At 42.8% G+C, this 26,476-nt stretch overlaps 1 protein-coding gene across 1 annotated transcript; it reads left to right on the forward strand.

Annotated features, from left to right (window-relative positions):
• Positions 1-11,676: 11,676 nt before the first annotated feature.
• Positions 11,677-21,058, forward strand: LOC139575957 (sulfotransferase 1A1-like). The gene is made up of 6 exons (XM_071401446.1): positions 11,677-11,971; positions 12,333-12,541; positions 12,665-12,791; positions 12,887-12,984; positions 17,484-17,664; positions 20,203-21,058. The coding sequence occupies exons 1-6, from the start codon at positions 11,698-11,700 to the stop codon at positions 20,397-20,399; spliced, it is 1,086 nt and encodes a 361-aa protein (XP_071257547.1). The 5' UTR covers positions 11,677-11,697; the 3' UTR covers positions 20,400-21,058.
• The last annotated feature ends 5,418 nt before the right edge of the window (positions 21,059-26,476 follow it).

The following is a 26,476-nucleotide window of genomic DNA, read 5'->3' on the forward strand; positions in this document are numbered from 1 at the left end:
GCCAGACGACAAGATCAACCTACTTTGCTTGTTGCCTATATAATCTGTATGTACTGCTTAGAGGGGTCTCTTCTCCGACGATTTCATAAGAATCTGACAGAAAGGGGCCGTGCACGCTTTTGCCTGATATCTTTACACTTGAATAAAACGGCCTTATTATAAAATTATCCACCTCGTCCTATGTCTCCACTTGTTCTCCTGTCTCCAATAAACGTTTTACTAACAGAACTTGGTAGCAGAGGATGGTTAACAGCCTTACAATTCGGTCCATAGAGAGTTGATGAGACAGGAGGCGAGTGGGAGAAAGATTCAAGAAGGAGAGGTGACCCGCTCGAGGGAGACGTCGGCGATTCAACTCACCCAGGAAACTGATCAAAGAGCTCGAAAATATTAAGGTAAGCAGAGCCGGTTTAATCAAAATCTGCATATTGTATTATAGCCAATATCTAAATTCAATGATCAGAAGTACTGAGGTGAGTGTGAATTGTTGCTAAATTTATGTGGAATTGTCTAGAATCTAAGGCACGGTGTAAGGATATCTGCGTTAAAAATCCCATTCCAAGTAGTCTGATAACAGTGAGGAATTAACTGAATGTATTCCAAGTAGTCTGATAACAGTGAGGAATTAAATGAATTTTGTCTGAATGTATTCCAAGTAGTCTGATAACAGTGAGGAATTAAATGAATTAACTGAATGTATTCCAAGTAGTCTGATAACAGTGAGGAATTAAATGAATTTTGTCTGAAATATATTCCAAGTAGTCTGATATACCAGTGAGGAATTGTGGTAATAGCGAACCTGAGCCTACTGGAGTTGGCATTCCAGTAGACAGAAGGCTATGCTGAATGTATTCCAAGTAGTCTGATAACAGTGAGGAATTAAATGCTGAAATGTATTCCAAGTAGTCTGATATACCAGTGAGGAATCGATGAAATAAGTTGCATGAGCAGAACCGAGACAAGTCGATAACACCAAATCAATGTGAGTGATTGAACGTTTCACGAGGCCGATTGCTACTAGTAGCCATATGCTAGGTTGAGGCTGTGTTTAAGTGACCGCCGAGTCAGATTGTGGGAGCTGCTGTGAAGCAGCTATTTTTCTGCTGATAAATTGACCTGGTTTTTCCCTCTGGGGCTGTTGGTAAATCCTTAAGGGTTAGAATTAATTTGATAATTATTCTAGAAGCGCTAGGATACACCATATATTGTCCTAAAAGGACACGTTTGAAATACTTTGGGAAAGTATTTAATTAATTAAGTTAGTTTTTGAGTTTTCAGTTTTTTAATTAGTTTTTGAGAAAAATGAGTCCTAGAATTAATTAAATATTTATTCTAGAAACGCTTGAATATACTAATATAATGTCCCGAAAGGACATTTCTGAAATGTTTTGGCAAAGTATTTAAATAATCGAAAAAGTGAAAACGAATAATAACTGTTTGAAAATAGTTCCTAAAATTATTATTATATTTAAAATAGAAGCGCTAGATAATACTAGTAGAGTGTTCCAAAAGGATATTGCCGAAATACTTTGGGAAAGTATTTAATTAATTCGCCAAACATAAAGCAATAACATTCTTTGTACACAAGGGGGAGACAGACACCAGAGATAAGACTGTGTCAGCACCAGAGATACATTGTTAGTTTTGGCCAGTGATGGGCTAAGTGCACCAAAATAGCATAGAGCCAGACATAGCTTAACGACAAAATGGCCACAACCACCGTCCCCAAACACAAATTCAATGAATACTTAGATCAGAGAATGAAAGATAGATCAGGGGGAAAGATGCAGTATAAGAAGGTACAAAACAGAGGGGGAGAGTAGAGTGGTGATGTATCACTCCTCCAAACTGGACCACATTGAACTAGGACAAACCACATGCTCCAGGTATGTAGCTGTAGTGGCAAAAGCTATTAAAAAACAGCCCACTTGGTAATGTGCCATCCATTGGAAATACACACCCACCATGGGGTTGCAGCATATCTGATGAGCAAAGAATTCACGTTCAGCGCTGAAAGAAAAACGAAAATCCAGAATAAATGCACACAATCACACATCACATTTGTCAACACTGACAAAAACATGGCAGACGCACTCAATGCTGAAGAAGGTCTGCCCCACTCCTGTGCAGAAAGAGCTGCACAAGAACTGAAACTGAGACCTGACCTGGGGAACGAACCACTCACCAACCCGGACCTATGGTTATACACAGATGGATGCTGCTATAGAGGAGAGGAAGGGAACATAGCAGCATACGCAATGGTGCAGCAGCTCCCGGATAGATCACATGTGACTTTGGAATCTGCCATCATCACACACCTGCATCAGCCCAGTTAACTGAAATCATAGGGTTGACACAAGCTCTGGAAAGAGCTGAAGGAAAGACTGTAAACATCTACACCGACTCAGCGTATGCTCATGGAGCAGTCCATACTGTTGGACCACAATGGGTTAGCAGGACATCAGCATAGATTACACAGATATGGGGCAAGACAATGTGACAAATGGAAAAAGGTACCTGTTAGTTATGGTAGACAGGTTCTCTAAATAGGTACCTGTTAGTCTCGTGGAACGCGCCAATCAAATGTATGTGCAGGTTTGAAGTTGATTTGGGTTGAAGCCCTGCCCCTGGCGTTGCTGGCCATGAGAGCCTCTCCAGGTGCAGGCACCCATCTCTCTCCTCATGCTTGGTTCACCAAGGGAGGGAGGTCATATGCCCGCCCTTGATGTACAACAAATTGTAATGTCTGATAATTGACGGAACTTTCTGCAGCTCTCTCCAAACAGATTCACAAGGTCCAAGAAGGGGAGCTGACGAGAGATCCGGCACCACGGAAGGTAAAAAATTGGTGACTGGGTGGGGTAAAAGTCCACAAGAGAAAGTGGCTAGAACCCAGGTGGACTGGACAGTACGAAGTGAGGGAGGTTACTTCACACTCAGTCCAGGTCAAAGGTAAATCAGGCGCACCTTGGCACCACCTCACACATTGCACTCCAGCCCCAATCCCTTCTAGAACACTGACAGAAGTCAGAGCTGATTTAAACAGCTTAAATCCGATTCCAAATGAAGACATTCCTGACTCAGGGGATGCGGCATCAAACTCCGCCTCCCCTGAAAAAGGAACCTCGCCCATTTAGAGGGACATTTCTCCCTCCCTGGGCAAGACTAGGGATATCTGGCCCCTTATTTGTGATATTCCTCCACACACTCATAACTCTTAGAATAGTTTGGGGGTGGAGAGCTATACAGAGAATGGACAGAAGATGGCAGTATTGCAGCACTCAACGGTCTCCCAGGAGCCTGTTTGAGTGCTGGTGACAGAGAAAAAAACTTAAAACCAATTCGGAGTAGAGAGAATACGTTTAATAACTTATTCAGGTTAAATTTACAGACTAATGATATTATTGTTATGGATTGGGTGACATGCGAGATAAATTTAGCGAAGTATATGGTAAGTTTACACTTTGGAATGGAGAAAGTTGAGAAGTCGATTTTACTTATACGATAGTTTTGCTGCCAAACTTAGTTGGGGTAACTAGATGTTTTGCCTAGAGGCAGGAATAAGACAGTCATTTTTGGTATTATATTGGCTAGTTGCTGCGTTCTGAACACAGGTTGAGCGCTAGTAAACGCATATCTTTATTTGAACTATACTAATCTATTTGATAAAAGTACTAAACCTGTATATTTAACATTTGATAATGATTGGCAAATCCATATATTTAACCACAACTTTGAATTTAGCATTGAGTATTATAGGAGGAACGGGATAAAATGTGTACTTTCCCCACCGGGTGTGGCCGTATTAAATTATGCTAGAGAAAATTGGTTGTGTCATTTAGAGGGAAAATGTGTACATTATAGCTTTGAGATACTTTTCAAAAGTTGCTGAAAGTTATTGGTTTTTGTTTAGGTAACACCAGAGAATTCGAACAATAAGTAAACGTATTCTAAACGTGATCTGTTTTCATTATGGGGAACAATGAACGACTCGCAACCTGGTATGGCTGGCAGGGAGTTTTTAAAGGGACAGTACACGTTTATCACAGTTGTGTTACATGAAACATCGGGGAAATTTAGAACGAATGATTTAAGGGTATTATCATAATTATTAGGTTTTGTTTTTGTGGTAAACGTTTGGGTTAAGGGGTTTTCCGTGTTCCCAGAGACAAGATATCTTAAAAGAATACACTCATATTGGAATAGGAGTTTTACTTTCTGAGTTTTATTTAGGCAAGGGACTTTGAGAAGATGAAGGGTTCTTTTGGTATGCCTAGATATGGTATGGAACACGAATGTAGGTGTAACCTTTTTGACCTATTTTCATTGCATTTTCCGGTGACTTGATCACTCACGGGAGAATGTAGTGGGAATAATGAATTTGTGTCATTTGGGATACTAGTTTATAACTCTTGACCATAAGGTTAGCATTTGTTTTGGCCATTAGAAGATAGAGATAGGTTTATTAAGGTTATGTAAGGACTTTAGAGATTGACACTATAAGACATGTTGTTATTTTAAATCCATTTGGGATAGATAAAGTCAAAACAGTGAGACACTTAGTTAATATTGCAAAAGAACACATAGTTGTTATTGACTATTATTAGAAAAAGGCAGACAGATGGGTCTACCCCGCACTGTTGAGACTTTGAAGGTTTGAGAGTAGAGTGGGGAGGGTGGACCGGGAAATGAGCAAGGTAGGCTGTGAAATAAGAAAGGAGAGAAAGGGTTTAACATATATAAGCAGCACAGATACATTTTAAAGTAGATAAGTCACTTGACAGAGAATTGGAAAAAAATAGATATGAATGTACGCCCAAGGGAGAATTGGATATGCGGCGAATGAATGGGACGTTTCTATATTATAATGTACTAAGTCATTATTTAGAGTAGGTAAGGTTGATACCTGGCCAGAGCCAGGTATCAAACGGGGGAGGGGTACATTGTGGTCTAGGATAGGATGGGGCCTATTGGAAAATAAACTAATGTAAAATTCAAAATTATAGCTAACAAATAGGTATAGAAGTTAAATATATAATCAGATAAAACAAATGAGAAACTGGTGGTTAACCAAATCTGTATGTCCAGGATTTTATGCGTTGCAGGTGAATTAAAGGAGAAGGTGATTCACTCGACCTGGGGGCATATCGCACTTGGAGGGTGAGACACACTGACACTGCCGAATGATCACAGAGTTAAGGAGAAGAACTGTTGCTAATAAAGCTCGGGGGTCAACTCCTTAATGAAAATTCCCTGACCCCGACCTTTCCTCACTGTGTACGTTCATAGAAGTGAAAGTGTTGTTTGACCTCTGGCTGATGATGTGTTCTTTGGGAGAGGGTGGGGTTTTACAGGACTGCTTGCAGTCCTGAGCTGTCTGATTAGGATACGATGGGGATGTTACCATCACAGTGTTGCCAGAACCACCACCAGTTCCAACGGACCAGGGTTCAGCCGGCCTCCTCCACCACTTCAAGACCAAGTCCCACGCCATCACCTAAGCTCTCCAATCTGGTACAGGTAATAAATATAAAAGACATCTAAGATAGTGAACAATTGGGGACTGAAACTGGTTATGAGGAAAGGGAGAATATGTGGTTGGCCTACAGAATACTTAATAGAAAGGACTGTGTCGTATGTGGACATGCCAGACCTATTCTGGCTGCTCACCCATTTGCCCTAAGTAATGTGGAAGGTTGGATGTGTATATTGGAAAGTTTAAGCCAAATTCAACCTTGTGTAAAACTCTTGAGTTTTGTGTTCCCAGAAGTACCTCCCCAGAAGGTACCGTGGGGAGTTAAGGCATATGGAGGATATTACAGCTGTAACACTGGTACAGGTAGAGGTAGAGACTATGGGAGGTTCCCTACTGCTGCCTGCATCACTAATGTCACTATTAACTAGAGGTGTTGCTGATGTATGGTGGATGTGTGGACCTGCCAGGCAGTTGACCCCCATTTTGAAAGGAAATTGTCGTTGCACATGTGTTTTGGCCAGTCTGATAACACCATTGCCTATTATTGAGGTTACAGCTAATCAACTTCTGGGAGCTGCACATGACACAGAGACTCGGTACCAACCCAGGAGACGGCAGAACCGTGACGCTCCTTGGTCCGAGGGTACAGATAACATGCACACCAACCTGTTGGGGTCCCAATAGGGGTCCCCCACGAATACCAGACATCAAACAGGAATGATGGCCTGTGGCATCTATTGCCCAGTTTGGCCCAGCTATTGTTGATGCTAAGCAGAATGCTTGGATCAATTATATCTACTATAATCAACAATGATTTGTTAAACTACACCCACACAGTACTTACGGGGATGGCTGAACGATTGGAGGCTACCTCTCAAACCAGTAGACAAAATAGACTAGAACTGGACATGATTCTGGCCAACCAGGGAGGTGTATGTAAAATGATTGGAGAACAGTGTTGCACGTTTGTCCCTAAACAATACTAGTCCGGATGGGAGCATTTCAAAAGCTCTGAGTGGGTTGGCAAGGTTCAGTGGAGATGAAGGGTCTTGCAGGTGTGGAGGAGAGTGGACTGTTCTCTGGCTGGGTGGTTGGTTTGGTAAGTACACTACAATGATGATTACTGGATTTCTGACACTAGTTGTTGTTTTTCATTTTTGTGTTGCCTGTATCATACCTTGTTTGAAGTCTGTTACAGATGTGGAAAGGGCCTATGGTATGATGCCGCTGCTTGATGCTCCAGTTGGAGAGGCTGATACGAAAACAAGCTTCCGCAGGAAAGTGGGCTTGACAGAGGAGGACCCTTGGTTTGCTGTAGTTGATGTTGTCGAATGAATAAAAAGTGATGTTTGTCCTCCCTGTTGTGAAGGTTTGAAGTTCCCGGGTGGCGACGAGCCCACCTGGTACAGGTTGTATAGAGGGATGGACCTGAGGGTTTAACATATTCTCGTTTTTTGGGTTACTAATGTGTGGTTGGCCACTCCAGGTGTAGTTATTGGAGTGGTCTCCTTTTTGGTCCTTGCTTATTTACGACTCAACTTACATTGATGCTAGTGGTGTCCCTAGGGGGTGCCAGATGAATATAAACTGGTGGACTAAGTGACAGCTGGGTTTGAATCTTCTGTCTGTTGGTGGTGTACAGTTAATAAAAATGTGGACAGAATTAACTACATTCATTTTAATGTCCAGAAACTGGGCAATTGGACTCAACAAGGCTTCGAGGCGGTCCATGGACAATTGGCAGCTACGTCCCTGATGGCATTTCAAAATAGAATCGCGGTTGATATGTTATTGGCTGAACCGGGGGGGGGTCTGTGCAATGTTTGGTGAGCAGTGTTGTACTTTCATTCCCAACAACACAGCTACGAATGGGAGTCTGACTGTAGCATTGGAGGGACTTCGTACCCTTAATGGTAAGATGAAACAGCATTCTGGAGTGGACACTTCTATGTGGGACTCATGGATGGATGCTTTTGGTAAATATAAGACGCTGGTTTCCTCTATCCTAGTATCTATTTCCGTCTTTGCGGGCATTCTTGTACTTTGTGGATGCTGTTGCATTCCATGTGCGCGGACGCTTGCTAGCCGTGTTATCACTGCCGCAATAGACCCTAATCAGGAAAGGGCCCAAATGTTCCCATTGCTTGATGATGGGGAAGCTGGACCTGTCTATCTATTTGAGGACTAAGAAACCTTTATGTCACGTCTCTTGTGAGACGTGAAGAGGGGGAATTACAAAATTTGTCCCCGGACAAATTTTATCCCATAGCTTTGTTTTTTTTTTACTTTTATGTCACGTCTCTTGTGAGACGTGAAGAGGGGGATTTGTAAGAAATTGTATAAGATACTGGTAACTTGTTTTAACCACTTCTCAACATAAGCTATTCTTGGCACAACATGCACCCATCCCCTCTACTTTGTCAGACCCACACACACATCCCCTCCCCCATGAATAGGGCCTGTGAAAACAAACGCACATGCAGGATGCCTTGGGATGTGACTAGGACAAAGAACTGTGTGAAAAGCCAATGGAATGTCGACATCAGGCCGAACAGGACTACCCACGACCCAGATCGACCAATCGGAAGGCCAGACGACAAGATCAACCTACTTTGCTTGTTGCCTATATAATCTGTATGTACTGCTTAGAGGGGTCTCTTCTCCGACGATTTCATAAGAATCTGACAGAAAGGGGCCGTGCACGCTTTTGCCTGATATCTTTACACTTGAATAAAACGGCCTTATTATAAAATTATCCACCTCGTCCTATGTCTCCACTTGTTCTCCTGTCTCCAATAAACGTTTTACTAACATCACATCTTCAAACCGGATAAATCGCTCCTTGACTCCCGTGTCCGTCACATAACGCAGGACGAGTGAGAGCTGTAGCTCCACTCTGGTGTCCCCAAACGTTTTCAAAAGCACCATTGCTTGTAAGTGTGAGCCATTGACAGCGCTCATAGTTGAAACTTTGAAAGTGGCGAACGAACGAACCCCTTTCCCGCCTGTGACAGGCAATGTCTAACTTTTCTTGAAAAGTTCGTCTTGAGAATGGCGTTATAATTATATCCTCGACCAAATCGATATCTTCTCCTCCTTCCGCCATTGTGGGTTCAAAAAACAGTAGAACGCGAATTAATTCGTTTATCAAATTTAGTTTCCTAGATCTGCATAGACCTGCCCATAGGACCTGCCTCTCAATATTGGTAATCCAATCAAAAGACGTGGACGCCCTAGGCCTGCTAGCTGGCTCCTGTGTAACACTGGAGCCAGCCAGCAGGCGTACAATAGCCAACTCTAAAGCTGATTGGTTGACACAAAATTTTAATTTCCATTCACTTTAAGCTACAAGCGCCCGCACTGTTGATTCTGAAGGCCTGAGGGCAGATTTTAGACCCCTGGCAACACATGATGGCTGAATATGATTGGATAAAAGATCTAACGTAAAGACCAGCCCTCCAAATCTCAACCTGGGGCTGGAAGCAGTGCAACCAAGAGGAAAGCTATGAAATGAAGAGTATAACTCTTACTCTGGGGAATAATTTAATACATATTTGTGGGAAAATATATTTAAAAAAAATATATATTCTGATGATGTTTAGGCCAGCAGAGAAGGCCTTGCAGGCCCTGACGGCCCACCACTGGAAATGACTGACTACCTCTTATCCGCTGTTGGGACTCTGCTGTTGGGACAGCTTTATGTAGGCCGTAACAGTTGTGGTCAAAGTTTGTCACCGTTAAAGTGCAATTAATGTATTGTTTCGTTTAGTGTTGTGTTGTGTAGGGGCTTTGCTGGCATGCATCCCCCCAATTTCTTTGTTTGCCCCACCAAGATTTACAGGCAAAAATCGCCACTGGATTTGACTACAGCTGCCTACAGCTGTAGGATATTAATTTAATCACCCTGTTTTTGCAGAAAATGTCCAGCACAGCAGGAAATGCAAACTTCTACTGTATTTGAGGTTTAAAAAGGCTTATAAAGTTTGTAATTTCCACTTAAAAATGGCAGACTTGATTTGTCCTAACTTAAACTTTATCAACCCCTACAAAAATGTAAATTAATTATAATCCATACAATAATTCACATTTCCTGTTGCTGTAGGATTATTTTCCTACTGTGAGAAACTGGTCAAATTAAGATCCTTTATCTGTACCCTATAGCAAGTCCCTTGTGGATCCTTGGCTGTATAAATGCTCATCTAGACCACTCGTGTTCACAGATGATTGTGGCCCACTTACGTGTTGAGCAGAGTGGTCTGTGTATGTCCATGTTTCTGGAGCCCCATTCTGATTTAAGGCATAATGAACGGTTGACTCAGCTAATCCAGGGTTTTCCGTGGTCTTTTCAAGACCTTTTCTCCCATCCTCTCACTGTTCTACATTGTTAGGCCTATATGGGATCTGGAAGATAGAGGGTTCAGGTCAGGAACATTCAGACATGTTGAGTTTACACCTGGAAACTTTTGCTGCTAAATAGCACATGATACATTACAGGTATTCCTAATAATCCTAAATAGTAATCCTTAGACAAGTAAGCCTTGTCCGAGCCAGAACGACACATAGGGACGGGAGCAAGTACACCCCATGGACATGACGCTAGTCGGTCGCAGGACCTCAACCCCAATCCATTTCCTTAATGCAGAGTGCCAAGCAGAGAGGCTTGGTATGACTTGGTATGACTTGACCAGGGATGGAACCCCCTATCTTCCTATCTCAGTGCAGACACTCTAACCACAAGGCCACTGTGTTGGTTTATTAATTTATGACTGAATTCAGAATTTTTATGGATACCATTAGCTTATCACCCTGATTATTGTGAGGACCATCCCATAATAGCCTCGTATTAATGGTTACTTAGAAGTCTACTCTTAAGATAAGTGTTTGGAGGTAAGAGGTTAATTTGATTCAGATTACAGTCAGCTCTCTATCAGGAGCAGTAAAGAGAGCCTTGGGTCTTATCCATCCATGACCATGGAGATGAGCTGCGAAGGTCATGACTTGTTTGCATTATGATAATCAACTCTTAGATAAAACATCCTTAGAGCGCCCTCAGGACTCTTCGCTCATCATCAACAACTCTCGTCCTTGAGTCAATTAAACAGTGGCAAAAAGAAAACTCAACACTGTAGTATAATCAGGGACACCCAGTTACCCTCGTCATGAATCAAGCAAATCCTGCAGTCTGGCAGAGAGTACTGTAGTATTAAAGCTAGAATCCTTAATTGAAACAATAACAGTGGCCACCCTGCCTGTGTTTTGGTAAAAATCTGAGGGATGGGCTTGGAGAAATGTAACCACTCTCAAACTTATAGACAGAGCTATGGATGCAAGGATGGACCATCCATGATATCAAAATGATAGTTTTGGGCTCTATTCAATTTGTATTGCTGAAGCGTTACAGATTGCGCAATATAAAGGTAATTTCCGATTGAGCCGACATATGCAGTGTTTACCGTGAATGCTGTCACCGCTAACGCAGGAACATCGCCTTTAAATTTCAATCATTCTGTAACACTGAATTTCCACAGTAAGGGTTGAAAAGAGGAACCCTTAAAGGTCCAATGCAGCCATTTTTATCTCAATATTTAAAATTAAATACCTTACTGCGATTGTTTTCAATTAAAATGTTCAAAAGGAAACAAAAATAGCTTCTAAGTAAATAGCAATTTCTCAAGCAAGAATCAAGCAAAACAGGCTGAGATTTCAGGTGGTCTTTTCAAACAGCACTTACACTTAAAGGGTATTATCATAATTTCACAATATTATTCCAACCTGATAGTGTGGAAATATATATAAAACATAGGGGGGAAAATATTTCTGCACTGGGCCTTTAACCATGTTTTGAGGCTATATAGTGTTTGTTTGTTTGTAAACAATGTAAATGTAGAGTAATACAAACCTGTATTTTGTGTTCTGATGGGGTAGGACAGTTGAACTAAGCTCATGAGGCATTTATAAGTTATAATCTTTAAGCATCATTGAGTATATATCATTAATTTCTAAGTCCAAAAACTGATGAAGCAACTAAGGATTCCAGCTTTACGACCCAGACCACCAGGTTCAGAGACAGTTTCTATGTACAGGCAGTGCGGATCATTTTACTCAGCCCCAACTTTAGGTGTACAATAGAAAAGGATCTATCTGGTACTACGGGTAATTCCCGTGGTACCAGTACCTACCGTACAGTAAATGTTTTCCTGGGAAATTCCAAGACTTTTTAAATGATTTCTACAGCGACATCCACACAGCTTTTCTCCCACGAGTTCTTCTCACAGTTCCCGTTGTATCATACTGCTTGGCTATTTAAGGTCCGTAGGAAGCCAGATCATCTCATACTTCCCTCCTCGCAGAAAGATATGGCCAGGCTGGACGTGACAGAGACCTTCCATCACATCTCATTCCCTGGACACATTCACACCCAGGACTCCCTGAACTATGCCCTCCACTTCCAGTTCCAGGACAGGGACACTGTCATCGCCACCTACCCCAAATCAGGTGAGACAGGACAGCTCTGTCACACCACTGCTCGGTGTCACAACACATTAGACATGCTGCAACACTAGCCAACTTCAGTACTTTTTCCTCTTTCACACACTTTGCAGTTGAAGCAAACGGTCAGGGTTTTAATAACTGTATATGCACAGACTCCAGTAGGTTATTGTATTGTTACTTTTGTTTTTACTTGTCAATGATTCATTACTTTCAAGATCCACTTCTCTCAGACCGTCTGTCTTTATGGAAGTAGTGGTTTAGGGAGGAATTCAATGAAGACAGAGGTATTAGATGTACAGTTCTCTCTTATCTCTCTCTCTCTTTAACTCTCTTCTTTCTTTCCCTCTGTGATCTCTGGTTAAAGGGACTACCTGGATGCAGGAGATTGTCACTCTTGTGAAAAACAGAGGGGACCCACAACTCTCCAAAACTGTGCCCAACTGGGCCCGAGCTCCCTGGCTGGAACAGCATTACAGTGCAAAGGTGCTGGAGGCCACCCAGGGGCACCGAATCATCACCACTCACCTGCCCTACAACCTGCTGGCTTCTGCACTCCAGGGCTCCAAAGCTAAGGTAGGATGTGGTTATGTCGAAGAGACTATTCTCAAAGCTGTGAGACATTTCCTATTTTGTAAAGCAACTCTATGGAAATAATATATTGAGCGTTAGTGACACTATCTCCACACCGTCTCTCAGGTCATCTATGTCGCCAGAAACCCCAAAGATGTTGCTGTGTCATATTACCACTTCCATAAAATGGCCAAGTTCCTCCCAGAACCCAATTCATTTGACGAGTTTCTGGATAGTTTTCTGGAGGGATCAGGTGAGTTGACACTAATGATTTGTACCTCGAGCAATTCTGGGATTTAATCCTACTGTTAACAGTCAGATCTAATACAACGTTTACCCTTTTTACAGTGAGTTATGGGTCCTGGTTCGATCATGTGAAAGGCTGGACGAGTCAAGCAGGAGTCTTGGCAAATGTTCTTTACATCTCTTATGAGGAGATGTGGCTGGTAGGGTAAATCTTGTCTATCACTGTCTGCTATGTACTGTTGTTGTCATCAATTGCAAACATCCCATTACATTCTCTCTTCCTCATTGCAGTTGTGTCACCCCTAACCATATTGTTTTCATGTCCATTTAAGAGCATCAGAACACAACACTTGTATCACAGCAGTTGTATTACAGTCTCATGAGTCTCTGAGGTTGTGTTAACTACAGAAATAGGCTATCCTTCAGACATGAAAATATTAGTCATAGATTATAAATAGACCTTTGTGAGATGCTATTTTAAGTGACATTATGAAATACTACGTGAACATAGCTTTAGGAAACAAAAACAAACAACAACACAGAGTTACACATGGAATAAACAAACGTACAGTCAATAACACAATAGAAAAAGTCTATATACAGTGTGTGCAAATGGCGTGAGGAGGTAAGGCAATAAATAGGCCATAGTAGCGAAGTAATTACAATTTAGCAAATTAACACTGAAGTGATAGATGTGCAGATGATGATGTGGATGTAGAAATACTGGTGTGCAAAAGAGAAAAAAGTAAATAAAAACAATATGGGGATCAGGTAGGTAGATTGGATGGGCTAATTACAGATGGGCTGTGTACAGCTGCAGCGATCGGTAAGCTGTTCAGATAGCTGATGCTTAAAGCTAGTGAGGGAGATATAAGTCTCCAACTTCAGTGATTTTTGCAATTCGTTCCAGTCATTGGCAGCAGAGAACTGAAGGAAAGGCGGCCAAAGGAGGAGTTGGCTTTGGGGATGACCAGTGACACACCTCCGACACATTGGTGCAGCTGGCTTCCGGGTTGGATGGGCGTGTCAAGAAGCGGTGCGGCTTGGTTGGGTTGTGTTTCGGAGGACGCATGGCTCTCGACCTTCGCCTCTCCCGAGTCCATGCAGGAGTTGCAACGATGACACAAGACTGTAACTACTACCAATTGGGGAGAAAAAAAGGGGTAAAAAAAAGAAAGAAAAAAAAGAATACAGTGATTGACAGAGTCGAAAGCCTTGGCCAGGTCAATGAAGACAGCTGCACAGTACTGTCTTTTATCGATGGCGGTTATGATATCGTTTAGTACCTTGACCATGGCTGAGGTGCACCCGTGACCAGCTCGGTAACCAGATTGCACAGCGGAGAAGGTACGGTGGGATTCGAAATGGTCAGTGATCTGTTTGTTAACTTGGCTTTCGAAGACTTTAGAAAGGCAGGGCAGGATGGATATAGCTCTATAACAGTTTGGGTCTGCCGCGGTCATCCCCCTTTGAAGAGGGGGATGACCGCGGCAGCTTTCCAATCTTTAGGGATCTCGGACGATACGAAAGAGAGGTTGAACAGACTGGTAATAGGGGTTGCAACAATGGCGGCGGATCATTTTAAAAAGAGAGGGTCCAGATTGTCTAGCCTAGCTGATTTGTCTAGCCTAGCTGCGGAGGTTTGGGCAGGTAGCTGCGGGGGGTGCAGAGCTGTTGGCCGGGGTTGGGGTAGCCAGAAGGAAAGCATGGCCAGTCATAGAGAAATGCTTATTGAAATTCTCGATTATCGTGGATTTATCGGTGGTGACAGTGTTACCTAGCCTCAGTGCAGTGGGCAGCTGGGACGAGGTGCTCTTGTTCTCCACGGACTTTACAGTGTCCCAAAACTTTTTGGAGTGAGAGCTACAGGATGCAACTTTATGTTTGAAAAAGCTAGCCTTTGCTTTCCTAACTGACTGCGTGTATTGGTTCCTGCCTCCCTGAAAAGTTGCATATCGCGGGGACTATTCGATGCTATTGCAGTCCGCCACAGGATGTTTTTGTGCTGGTCGAGGGCAGTCAGGTCTGAAGTGAACCAAGGACTGTATCTGTTCTTCGTTCTACATTTTTTGAAAGGGGCATGCTTATTTAAGAGAGTGAGGAAATTACTTTTAAAGAACGACCAGGCATCCTCTACTGACGGGATGAGGTCAATATCCTTCCAGGATACCCGGGCCAGGTCGATTAGAAAGGCCTGCTAGCAGAAGTGTTTTAGGTAGCGTTTGACAGTGATGAGGTGTGGTCGTTTGACAGCGGACGCATAGCGGATGCAGGCAATGAGGCAGTGATCGCTGAGATCCTGATTGAAAACAGCAGAGGTGTAGTTGGAGGGCAAGTTGGTCAGGATAATATCTATGAGGGTGCCCGTATTTACGGATTTAGGGTTGTACCTGGTGCGTTCCTTGATAATTTGTGTGAGATTGAGGGCATCTAACTTAGATTGTAGGACTGCCGGGGTGTTAAGCATATCCCAGTTTAGTTCACCTAACAGAACAAACTATGAAGATAGATAGGGGGCAATCAATTCACATATTGTGTCCAGGGCACAGCTGGGAGCTGAGGAGGGTCTATAACAGTCAGCAACAGTGAGAGACTTATTTCTGGAGAGATTCATTTTTAAAATTAGAAGCTCGACCTGTTTGGGCATAGACCTGGAAAGTTTGACAGAACTTTGCAGGTTATCTCTGCAGTGGATTGCAACTCCTCCCCCTTTGGATGTTCTATCTTGATGGAAAATGTAGTAGTTGAGAAATCTCAGAATTTTTGGTGGCCTTCCTAAGCCAAGATTCAGACACGGCAAGGACATCAGGGTTGGCAGAGTGTGCTAGAGCAGTGAGTAAAACAAACTTAGGGAGGAGGCTTCTGATGTTAACATGCATGAAACCAAGGCTTTTGCGGTTACTGAAGTCAACAAATGAGAGCGGCTGGGGACACGCAGGGCCTGGGTTAACCTCCACATCACCCGAGGAACAGAGGAGGATTAGGATGAGGGTACGGCTATCAAAACTGATTGTCTAGTGCGTTGGGGACAGAGAATAAAAAAAGCAGATTTCTGGGCGTGGTAGGATAGATTCAGGGCATAATGTACAGACAAGGGTATGGTAGGGTGCGGGTACAGTGGAGGTAAACTTAGGCATTGAGTGACGATAAGAGAGTTTGCATCTCTGGACGCACTAGTTATGCTGGGTGAGGTCACCGCATGTGTGGGAGGTGGGACAAAAGAGGTATCTGAGGCATGTTGAGTGGGACTGGGGCTCCACAGTGAACTAAAACAATGATAACTATCCTAAACAACAGTATACAATGCATATTGACATTAGATAGAGACATAAAGCGAGGCATAAAGCAATCACAGGTGTTGATTGGGAGAGCTAGCTAAGACAACAACGGGTAAGACAACAACAGCTGATCAGCTAAGAAAAGAACAACAGGTAAAATGGTGATGAATAGGCAGAGAGGGTCAGTTAACTACACACAGGTCCTGAGTTCGAGGCTGGGGCCGACAGATAAACAGAATAAACAAAATGGACTACCGTGATTAATGAACAGTCCAGCAGGCATCAGCTATGTAGCCAAGTGATCATAGGGTCCAGTGAACAGCAATAGATGAAATAGGGAAGCCGCTAGGTAGTCGTTACTACGCTAGCAAGCGGGAAAATTTTTTTTTAAAAAGTTAGCAGGCCCGGGGCTAGTAGAAGCGTCTGCTCCGACATCCGGCAAAGGCCGGTTGGGGCACAGCGGATGGAATTACGTCGGCAGACCAGTCGTGATGGAACGGCGGGGCTCCATGTTGACAAAGGGTCCAGGCCAGTTGGCAAAAGAGGTATTGTAGCTGGAGTGATTTTGTTTGCTAGATGCGCCTGGCTTGCGGCTAACTGATGCTAGCTTTGGGACAAGGGCGTTAGCCGCTATAGCCACTCGGTAGCAGCTAGCTAGCAGCGATGATCCGATGCAAAGGTCCAGAGCTTACGGCAGGAATCCGGTAGTGTAGTGGATTCTAGTCGTGTTAGTAAAGAGTCCGGGAGGCGTCAGCTGTGTGGCCGAGTGATCATAGGGTCCACTGAGCAGGCCGGGAGATGGGCCTGGCTCAAGGCTAGCTTCGGGGCTGGGCCACTCGGTGGCAGCTAGCTAACTGCGATGATCTGGAGTAATGGTCCAGGGCTTACGGCAGGAATCCGGCATTGTCGTGGAGAAAAAAACAGTCCGATTTGCTCAGGGTTGATAACACACTGTGCAGTCTGGCAAGTAATTATCCAGGCTAAAGCGTCTGGTGTCTGTGCTAAAGGTAAAGGCCGCTAGCAGGAGCTAACAATGACTAAATAGCTAGTAGCTAATTAGCTGGTTATCTTCTGATGGAGGTTCTGGCTATAAGGTCTAAAAATAGCAGATCTGTATCACATTGGGTTGCCGGAAGATATATTTAATTTAAAAAAAAATTGTAAAAGAGATTGAAAATATTTTGAAATATATACAAAAAAGACGAAAAATACAAAATTTACACGGGAGAACGACAAACAACGTCTGCGCTGCTACGCCATCTTGGAGTAGCACCATCCAACTGTATCCAACCTAATGAGCGTTTGGTCTCTTAGTATGCCACAAATGTTGTTGATAGACTAGACATAGAGGATCCATTCAGCCTTTTGTGAAAACCACCCTCTTTGTCCATATCTATAATAAGAGCATTGACTTTCCTCAGGACCTGCAAGGCTCGATGGAGAGGATCAGCTCTTTCCTGCAGTGCCCCCTGGTGGGCGAGGAGTTAACCAACTCCATGAGACACTGCAGCTTCAGCAGCATGAGAGACAACGCCATGGTGAACTACACTCTAATCCCAAAGGAGATCATGGACCACAGCAAAGGCAAATTCATGAGGAAAGGTGAGGCTCCCTTGCTCAACAGGAGTACAATCCTGACTAGAGTTGTGTGTCCGTCAGTGTCAGAGGGATAGAACAGTACCATAGACCTCCCCTGCACTCACAGTATGGTTAGAAGTGTGTATTAAGGATGATCCTGAAATGTCACTAAGTTTGTTTATGAAATGATTTATGAGTATAGCTGATAAGCATGTCCCTTTAAGAAAATGCACTGCGAGGTCAAATGGTGCCCCGTGGATTGATGATGAGCTGAGAAATTGAATGATTCAACGTTATGATGCCAAAAAAGTAGCAGATAAATCTGGTACTTCGTTTGATAAGCAAAGTTATTGTAAATTAAGAAACCTTGTGACCAAGCTAAACAAAGGAAACAAGAAAGGATTCTGTCAGCACAAAACTTATGAAGTAAAGGGTGATGGGAAAAAGCTATGGAGAACGTTGAACACTCTTATGGGTAGGAATTCAAACATGTCTGCCTCTTTTGTTGAATCAGAGGCTATATTTATTACAAAACCACATGACATCGTAAACTACTACAGGCAAAGTGGACAAGTTGAGGAATGCTATGATTCCAACTGATGGCTCTATGTCATATAGTCTTATAAAAGATTGTATCATGAAGGAGAGGCAACGCAGGTTCAAATTTCAAGTAGAACGGGAAGAGGTAGAAAGGATGCTGTTGTCTCTTTCGGATGACAAGTCGCCTGGTACAGTTAATCTAGACGCCAAATTGCTTAGAGTTACAGCTAACCAAATATCTACACCAATCTCTCATACTTTTAATTAGTGCTTGATGTATGGGGTGTGCCCAGAAGTCTGGAAAGAGTCAAAGGTTATTCCACTACCTAAGGATAAAAAATCTGCATTCACTGGTCCTAATAGTCATCCTATAAACTTGCTGCCTTTGTTAAGTCAATTATTGGAAAAAATTGTATCTGTACAAATCAAGGATTATTTCTCATGTAATGGTCTGATAATGGGTTTCCAGCATGCATACGAAGAAGGGCATTCTACGAGTACGACCTTAGCGAAATGACAGATGATTGGTTAAAGAGTATGGATGATAGGAAGTTAGTTGGTGCAGTGTTGCTGGATTTCAGTGCTGCTTTTGATGTAAATGATCATGAACTGTTACTAGGAAAACTAAAATGTTACGGTTTTAAGGATGCAGCTCTATCCTGGATGGAAAGCTATCTATCCAGGAGAAGGCAAAAAGTGTTCTTTAATTGTAGCTTTTCAAATAGTAAAGATATACATTGTGGTGTTCTTCAAGGAAGCTGCCTAGGCCCAATGCTCTACTCTATCTTTACTAATGATTTACCTTCAGTAATGAACAAAGCAAGAGTGGTCATGACTCTACAATGTATAGTGCAGCATCAGAATGTAATGAGCTAACAGATGTACTGAGCAGTGAACTAAGAATGGTGTCTGAGTGGGTTGATATGAACAAATTGGTGTTGAACATTTCTAAAACTAAATGTATTGTATTTGGTTCAAGATATATGCTTGATGATGACCCCCAATTGAATTTGTCGATGAATAGAATACATGTAGAGCAAGTGAAAAAAAAAACTACTAGGCGTCATGTTGGACGCAGCTTTATCATGGTCAGAACATATAGATAATATTGTTATTAAGATGGGTAAGGGAATTGCTGTTACAAGAAAATGTTCAGAGTATGTAACATCTAGCACTCTGAATCAGGTGGTTCAATCCCTGGTCCTATCACACATAGAGTACTGTCCAGTTATATGGTCAATCCCTGGTCCTATCACACATAGAGTACTGTCCAGTTATATGGTCAATCCCTGGTCCTATCACACATAGAGTACTGTCCGGTTATATCTGCAGCAAAGAAAGATATAAAAAAGCTCCAAATGGCTCAAAACAGGGCTGCCAGATTATCTCTTCATTGCTCTAACCGAATTAATATTATTAAAATGCATCAGAATCTCTCATGGCTTCACGTTAAAAACAAATTACTATCTTGTCTTCTGATTTTCTTTTGGAATGTTATATATTTTTTTAAAACACAGTATTTTTCAGTCCAATTAGTACATACTAGCAACAAGCATAACCACCAAACCAGACAGGCAAATTCAGGGCAGCTAAAACAATTTAAGCCAAGGACAAATCGCCTTAAATCTATAGTTTTATATAGAGCTATAGCTGAATGAAACTTTTTACCAATCCATATTTCTCAGGCAAAAAGTAAATCCACCTTCAAGAAAAAAAAGAGAAAAAAAGAACATCTAATGTGATAGACCATATAACTGGACAGCAAATAGAAAGTATAAACTGAATGTTAAATGTGTTTCCTGTCAGGTATTTTAATTATCTGTATTGTCAACTTGTTGAATGTTTGTGAAGTCTTGATTAGTTGTTTGTAATTTCTTGTTAATTGGTGTTGGACCCCAGGAAGATTAGCTAGCGTTATGGCCTTAGCTAATAGGGATCATAAAAAAATATATATATATTTCAAAATTACAGTGCTGTGGAGAGAGATTGGCCATAACAATGAAGGCCTTGTTCTATTTACAGGTAAAATCGGTGACTGGAGAAACACTTTCACAGAGGAGCAGATTGGTCTTTTCGACACCGTCTACAGCTACCAGATGCAAGACTGTGCCCTGACCTTCATGTGGGAGTGTTCTCCTGAGTCCTGTGGGGGAGGAGGAGGAGGACAGGCTTCTGGGGATCAGGATGGGGCCCTTATCCTCCATGACGCCGGAGATTGATGGATACGCTTCATACAAGCCCTGGAATTCTCTCACTGATGTTCTCTGTGTTTTTGTGAATGTACATATAATGTACATAACCCAATATAGTAAAACGATATAATACAATTGATATGCTAATATAACAAAAATATTGTGTGTGACCTATTTGTTGTTGTAGTTGGGTTTTTCCACCTCTAAAAAAATCTAAATGTTACAGTTAACTGAATGAGAGTGAAGTTTCTCCTGCATCTTGGCTTGTGCTACAATAGCTAGATGAATAAACCATGTCTCCTCCCTAGCTAGCGCTGTCAGCCGGTCCCTCTCATTAGCCTGCTGATGGGATCCGAGAGGGACACATTTAACTCCCTGACATTGACACATTGGAAATACTCCCAGTGTGTGGCAGTGCATCAAGCAGAAGGGCTCATATATTATCTCCAGAAAGGCTGACGTGTACATAAAAAGCTGTTGTTACATCAGTCCACATAGCTTGATTCCGAACAACCTGGATTTCCCATATATAGCTCATCTACTTACTGTATTTCCATCAGTAAGGTTCATAGCCCTGAGTTGTTGGGAAACTATGTGACTGATGCTAACATATAGGCATATATCATCATTAGGCCTATCTAATCCCAGATTCCATGTGCTGCTCAACTAAAATAATGTGAAAGATGGTTGTGTTGTGTTATGAGTTGTGTTATGAAAGCGTTCAAGACAGTACTGTCTCACCGACCAGATATTGCGGTCAAGTGTCTTTATCATAGTGCTCCGGTTGTCTCATTGATGCTGCTAAAATATACAACCACATACAGTATGTCCACCTAATGCGTGTCATGTTATTCAGTGTGGGTTGGTTGTTGAAGTTGTCTTTGCGGGGGCTAGTGCGTCATGGGTCTTGTGGTCAGCTGTCAGCTGTCAGGGACGTCAGGATTCCCCACTGGATTCCATTACAAAGGCGTGTGCCAGAGCTGTTGCTGGGGGTCAGCATGAACTCTGTCCAGAGTGACATGTATCAGCAATACAAGTATAGAAAGTGGTTTAGTCAAAGAGGAAGTGGTCTATTATTTCACTAGTCACAAGTCACATGTGTCCCTATCCCTCTTGGGCCTGTCAAGCTGTCAGCTCATGGGAACACGATGAGGAAGTTATGCGAACACTAACAAAAGGTCATAATCCTCCCGATCACAGTTTATATCAATGAGTGGCAGTGTGTCAAGCTGATCCAAGGAGTGTCCCCTCAGCAACTAATGACATCAATCTTCATCTGCTGATCTCAGACTCCGGCTGCTTGATTAGTACTTACATGGCAAGACAAGTGGTGCTTCAGAGAGTACATACCTGGCAGGAATGTTTCTTTGATGAGTAGTGTTTATCAGGGGAAGGGGCCAGAGCTAGAGTACTGCACCTGGCCACCCGGACGGTGGCACGTGGTTGTGTTGCCAGACAGACTCCACTGTGGAGACCTGCTGCCGCCCTCATACACCATCCAAATATAACTCTATGAATCTATAGTTCAGAATAGATGGGTCTTTGGATAAATATACACTACATGTGGACACCTGCTCAAACATTTCATTCCAAAATCATGGGCATTAATGTTGAGTTGGTCCCCCCCTTTGCTGTTATAACAGCCTCCACTCTTCTGGGAAGGCTTTCCACTAGATGTTGGAACATTGCTGCGGGGACTTGCATCCATTCAGCCACAAGAGCATTAGTGAGGTCGGGCACTGATGTTGGGCGGTTAGGCCTGGCTCGCAGTCGGTGTTCGATGGGGTTGAGGTCGGGGCCTCTGTGCAGGCCAGTCAAGTTCTTCCAACCCGATCTCGACAAACCATTTCTGTATGGATCTCACTTTGTGCACCGGAGCATTGTCATGCTGAAACAGGAAAGGACCTTCCCCAAAACTGCTGCCACAAAGTTGGAAGCACAGAATTGTCTAGAATATCATTGTATGCTTTAACGTTAAGATTTCCCTTCACTAGAACTAAGGGGCCTAGCCCGAACCATGAAAAACAGTCCCAGACCATTATTCCTCCTCCACCAAACTTTACAGTTGACACTGTGCATTGGGGCAGGTAGCGTTCTCCTGGCATCCGCCAAACCCAGATTCGTCTGTCGGACTGCCTGATGGAGAAGCGTGATTCAGTACTCCAGAGAATGCGTTTCCATTGTTCCAGAGTCCATGGTGATCTTAGGCTTGTGTGTGGCTACTTGGCCATGGAAACCCATTTCATGAAGCTCCCGACAAACAGTTATTGTGGTGAAGTTGCTTCCAGAGGCAGTTTGGAACTCTGTAGTGAGTGTTTCAACCGAGGACAGACGATATTTATGCGCTATAAGATTTAGCACTCGGTGGTCCCATTCTGTGAGCTTGGGTGGCCTACCACTTCACGGCTGAGCAGTTGTTGCTCCTAGACATTTACACTTCACAATAACAGCACTTACTGTTGACAGGGGCAGCTCAAGTTGTTGGAAAGGTGGCATCCTATGACAGTGCCACGTTGAAAGTCACTGAGCTTTTCAGTAAGGCCATTCTACTGCCAATGTTTGTCTATAGAGATTGCATGGCTGTGTGCTCGATTTTATACAACTGTCAGTAATGGGTGTGGCTGAAATATCCGAATCCATTCATTTGAAAGGGTGTCCACATACTTTTGTATATATAGTGTATGTTGAATTTTCATTTACATACCAGAGATATGTATAATGTTTTGGATAAATGCATGTAAAGACATTTAGCTATTCTTAATCTAAACACTACTCATATTTCAAATGACACCAAGACTGACTTTGTAGCATCTAAAGATTCATCGTTGTAGTGTCACAAATTTCCCAATTTTAATCAATTATTTCTCATGAATAATTTTGGATTTAGACTTCAAAAGGTATTCGAAACATCCTTCCCCCAAAGGGCCTTCATATGGTTTTATTTCAGGAAGATCCAAAACATCATAAATATCTTTGGTCCAACCTGTTGTGGAATTGCACCTAGCAAACAGGTAGAACTGAGGGAGGAGTAGGGCAGCAAAGGGCTAAAATCATCACAATAGCCGTCCTCACATTCACGTCATAGAATTACCATAGCTATGCTAATGCACACTGTGCAGTGCGTGTGTTATTGTAACAACTGCTAATTAAGCTATGCGCAGTGAAACAATGAATGGAAACAGGCTAGGAGGAGAAAAACTCTGTTGTGATAAGATGCTCTGGAGTCCTCCTGTTGTCCAGAGAACACCTCAGTTTTACTAGGCTCTGACTGAGACACACACACAGCGCTTGTGGGGATCCTCTTCACACCACTCCACCTGTACACTGGGCTAAGAGGAGATATCTGTCACAACCTTTGGTGAATATAGGTACTGGTCTGCTCTGAAGTTTTACAGCTTTCACTGTATGAGACTCTAGTGAGTCACTTTTTCTTTGATTAAGTAACAGAGAAATTGTTGTGTGGGAGTGAAGTCAGACAAATCTCAGCAGACCTTCAGATGAAAAACATTTCAATGTGTAGCATGACAATAGTCTCTCTAGACAGACGGGTTTCATCCCACAATGTACCAATTTCCTGCATACGCGTCTGTAGAAGTTCCGGCGTGAGTTGGGACATGGAGGACAATTTGGAAATGGGATGCGCCACACCGGTGACGTCACTGCCGTATCTGCTTGTTGCCCTAGCTAAACATGAGAACAACTCCCGCCTACATTTTAAGCCCTGCCTTAGCAATCCTCGCAATTTGTTGGGAGAGTTGTCTGTCTGAAGAAGACTCTTCCCAGAACCCTCCTTAGTTTCAGAGAGTAGCATGACACTGATGGTTGTGAGACCAAAGTGTTTAGTCACTGTGCACTATACTGTTTATGCAATCCATTATAATTATTCATCATGGTTGAATCAAGAGCATATTTCTCACATCCAAGAGCCCTATCTGCCCTACTGAGGTCCACATGTCACCCATGTCATTATAGACCAGACCTGGCTCCAGCCATCTTAATATCTACATGTTTTCACATGGATTCATGTCAGGGGAACTGGGTGACATGCTCTGGGGTGTTTAGCCAACATAATACCCAACACAATACCCACCCTCAATGTTCCCTGGTTGATGACCCTGTGTGTGTATGTGTGTGTGTGCACGTGCGCGTGTGTGTGTCAGAGAGAGGAGAGAGGGAGAGAGACGATCAAGAAAACTGTCGTGAGCAAGAAATTGAATGTTGTATATCAAGCAAAGGAGAGAGCAATATATAATATATGACAGAAAATGAGTATGAAACAACATGAGAGAGAGACAGAGAGAGAGAGACAGAGAGAGAGAGAGAGAGAGAGAGTGAGAGAGACAGAGAGAGAGAGAGAGTGAGAGAGACAGAGAGAGTGAGAGAGACAGAGAGAGAGAGAGAGAGAGACAAAGAGAGAGAGTGTGAGAGAGAGAGAGAGAGAGAGAGAGACAGAGAGAGAGAGACAGAGAGAGAGAGAGAGCTCCCCCTCTACCCATGGTCCAGCTGCCTCTCCTGTAAATAAGGCTGGGTGAGGACAAGAGAGAAGGCCATCGCAGGCTGCTGCCTAAAACAGGTGTGACAGACATTTAATACCTGTCCCCTCTCATTTAGACCATCGTAATGTCCCATCATGTCAGAACGTGGAAAGGCACTTAGCCACTGAGGGAGCTGTGAAGAAAAGAAGCCTGGCCCGGTGCCTATAACCCACCAACCACCCACAGAGACAGAACAAAGTCACTCCTGCTCAGAGACAGGCACAGGCTCCGCAGATATAGACTAGAACTTATAGTACATTTACAACATACAAGACATATGCAAGCACACATGCATGTGCTAACACACACACACACACACACACACACACACACACACACACACACACACACACACACACACACACACACACACACACACACACACACACACACACACACACACACACACACACACACACACACACACACACACACACACACACACACACACATGTTTACATAAAATGACTATGCAACTTTTGAAAGCTTTCCATGGGGAACTCAATATGAAAAATATATAATTTACATTTGGGTAAAAACACACCACCCGGAGATTTGGGATGCTCTAGGGTAGTAATCTGAATCATCGGCTGTATCCAATTCTGAAAGTTCCTGTAAATTGCATCAATTTATTGAAAATGTTTCGGAAGAGGTAAGATGGAACATTTAAAAAATGTGAATTAGGTGAATTATTCATTTGAATCACTAAAACTTAGTGATTGTGATGAAGGGGAGACAATCAAACCACTCCCAACAGCAGCAGAATAATTAGTATTTTGATCTTCCCTAAAAAGTCAACCTCATTGGCTGTGCTACTCACTTCAGCATAGAAAGGGACTCGAGGTAAATGTCGCGTGTAAGTTGCCTTTCCTCTGTGCCTCTATCCAAATTGGTCCCAATTACAACATAATCTCATCCACTTCTCAGGAAGTTAAGCCTTGGCCTTTTTGTTCAATCAAACTGTCAGCCAGAACCTTGTTAAATCGGGAATGCATTACCAAATGACATCAAAGCCAATGAGCACTGCCTCTCAGACCCAAGAAGAAAAAATAAGAATGAATGAAGGGTGAAGCAGTTGAGTTTGTGCACAGTGGCTGCTAGTCAGTTGAAACAGAACCACAATGTTTCCCGTAAGCGATTCAGACCGTCAAAAATATAATTTCATGCCTGATATTCTCAGCCAATTGGCTTCAATGTCGTATTTGAACTACCCTCTTTTTGTTATTATCTTCAGACCTTGTCTGGGCAGCATGTTGACATACAGGAACTAAGAAACAGTGAACTAAGTAACAACTCTGAAATGTCATCTCCTGAGTCAATAATTAATCATGTCCTTCATCTGAATGTAACATGGATTCTCAAACATAATCAAGCGACTGAAAGCTGGTGTCCTCCAACAGAGACAGCATCATTACAGGGAGCTTTACCAGTCTGTTGTAAAGGTCTCTAATGCTACACTGAAGGTCATAGCGTTTGTAATGTCAGTAGTCAGACAGAATTACACTTGGTGCAGTCAAAGGGTGAGATATGTGGATATTTGTGGATTCTGCTAATAATAGCTAAAGGATG

The sequence above is a fragment of the Salvelinus alpinus genome, chromosome 5, assembly GCF_045679555.1.
Source record: "Salvelinus alpinus chromosome 5, SLU_Salpinus.1, whole genome shotgun sequence".
NCBI lineage: Eukaryota > Metazoa > Chordata > Actinopteri > Salmoniformes > Salmonidae > Salvelinus > Salvelinus alpinus.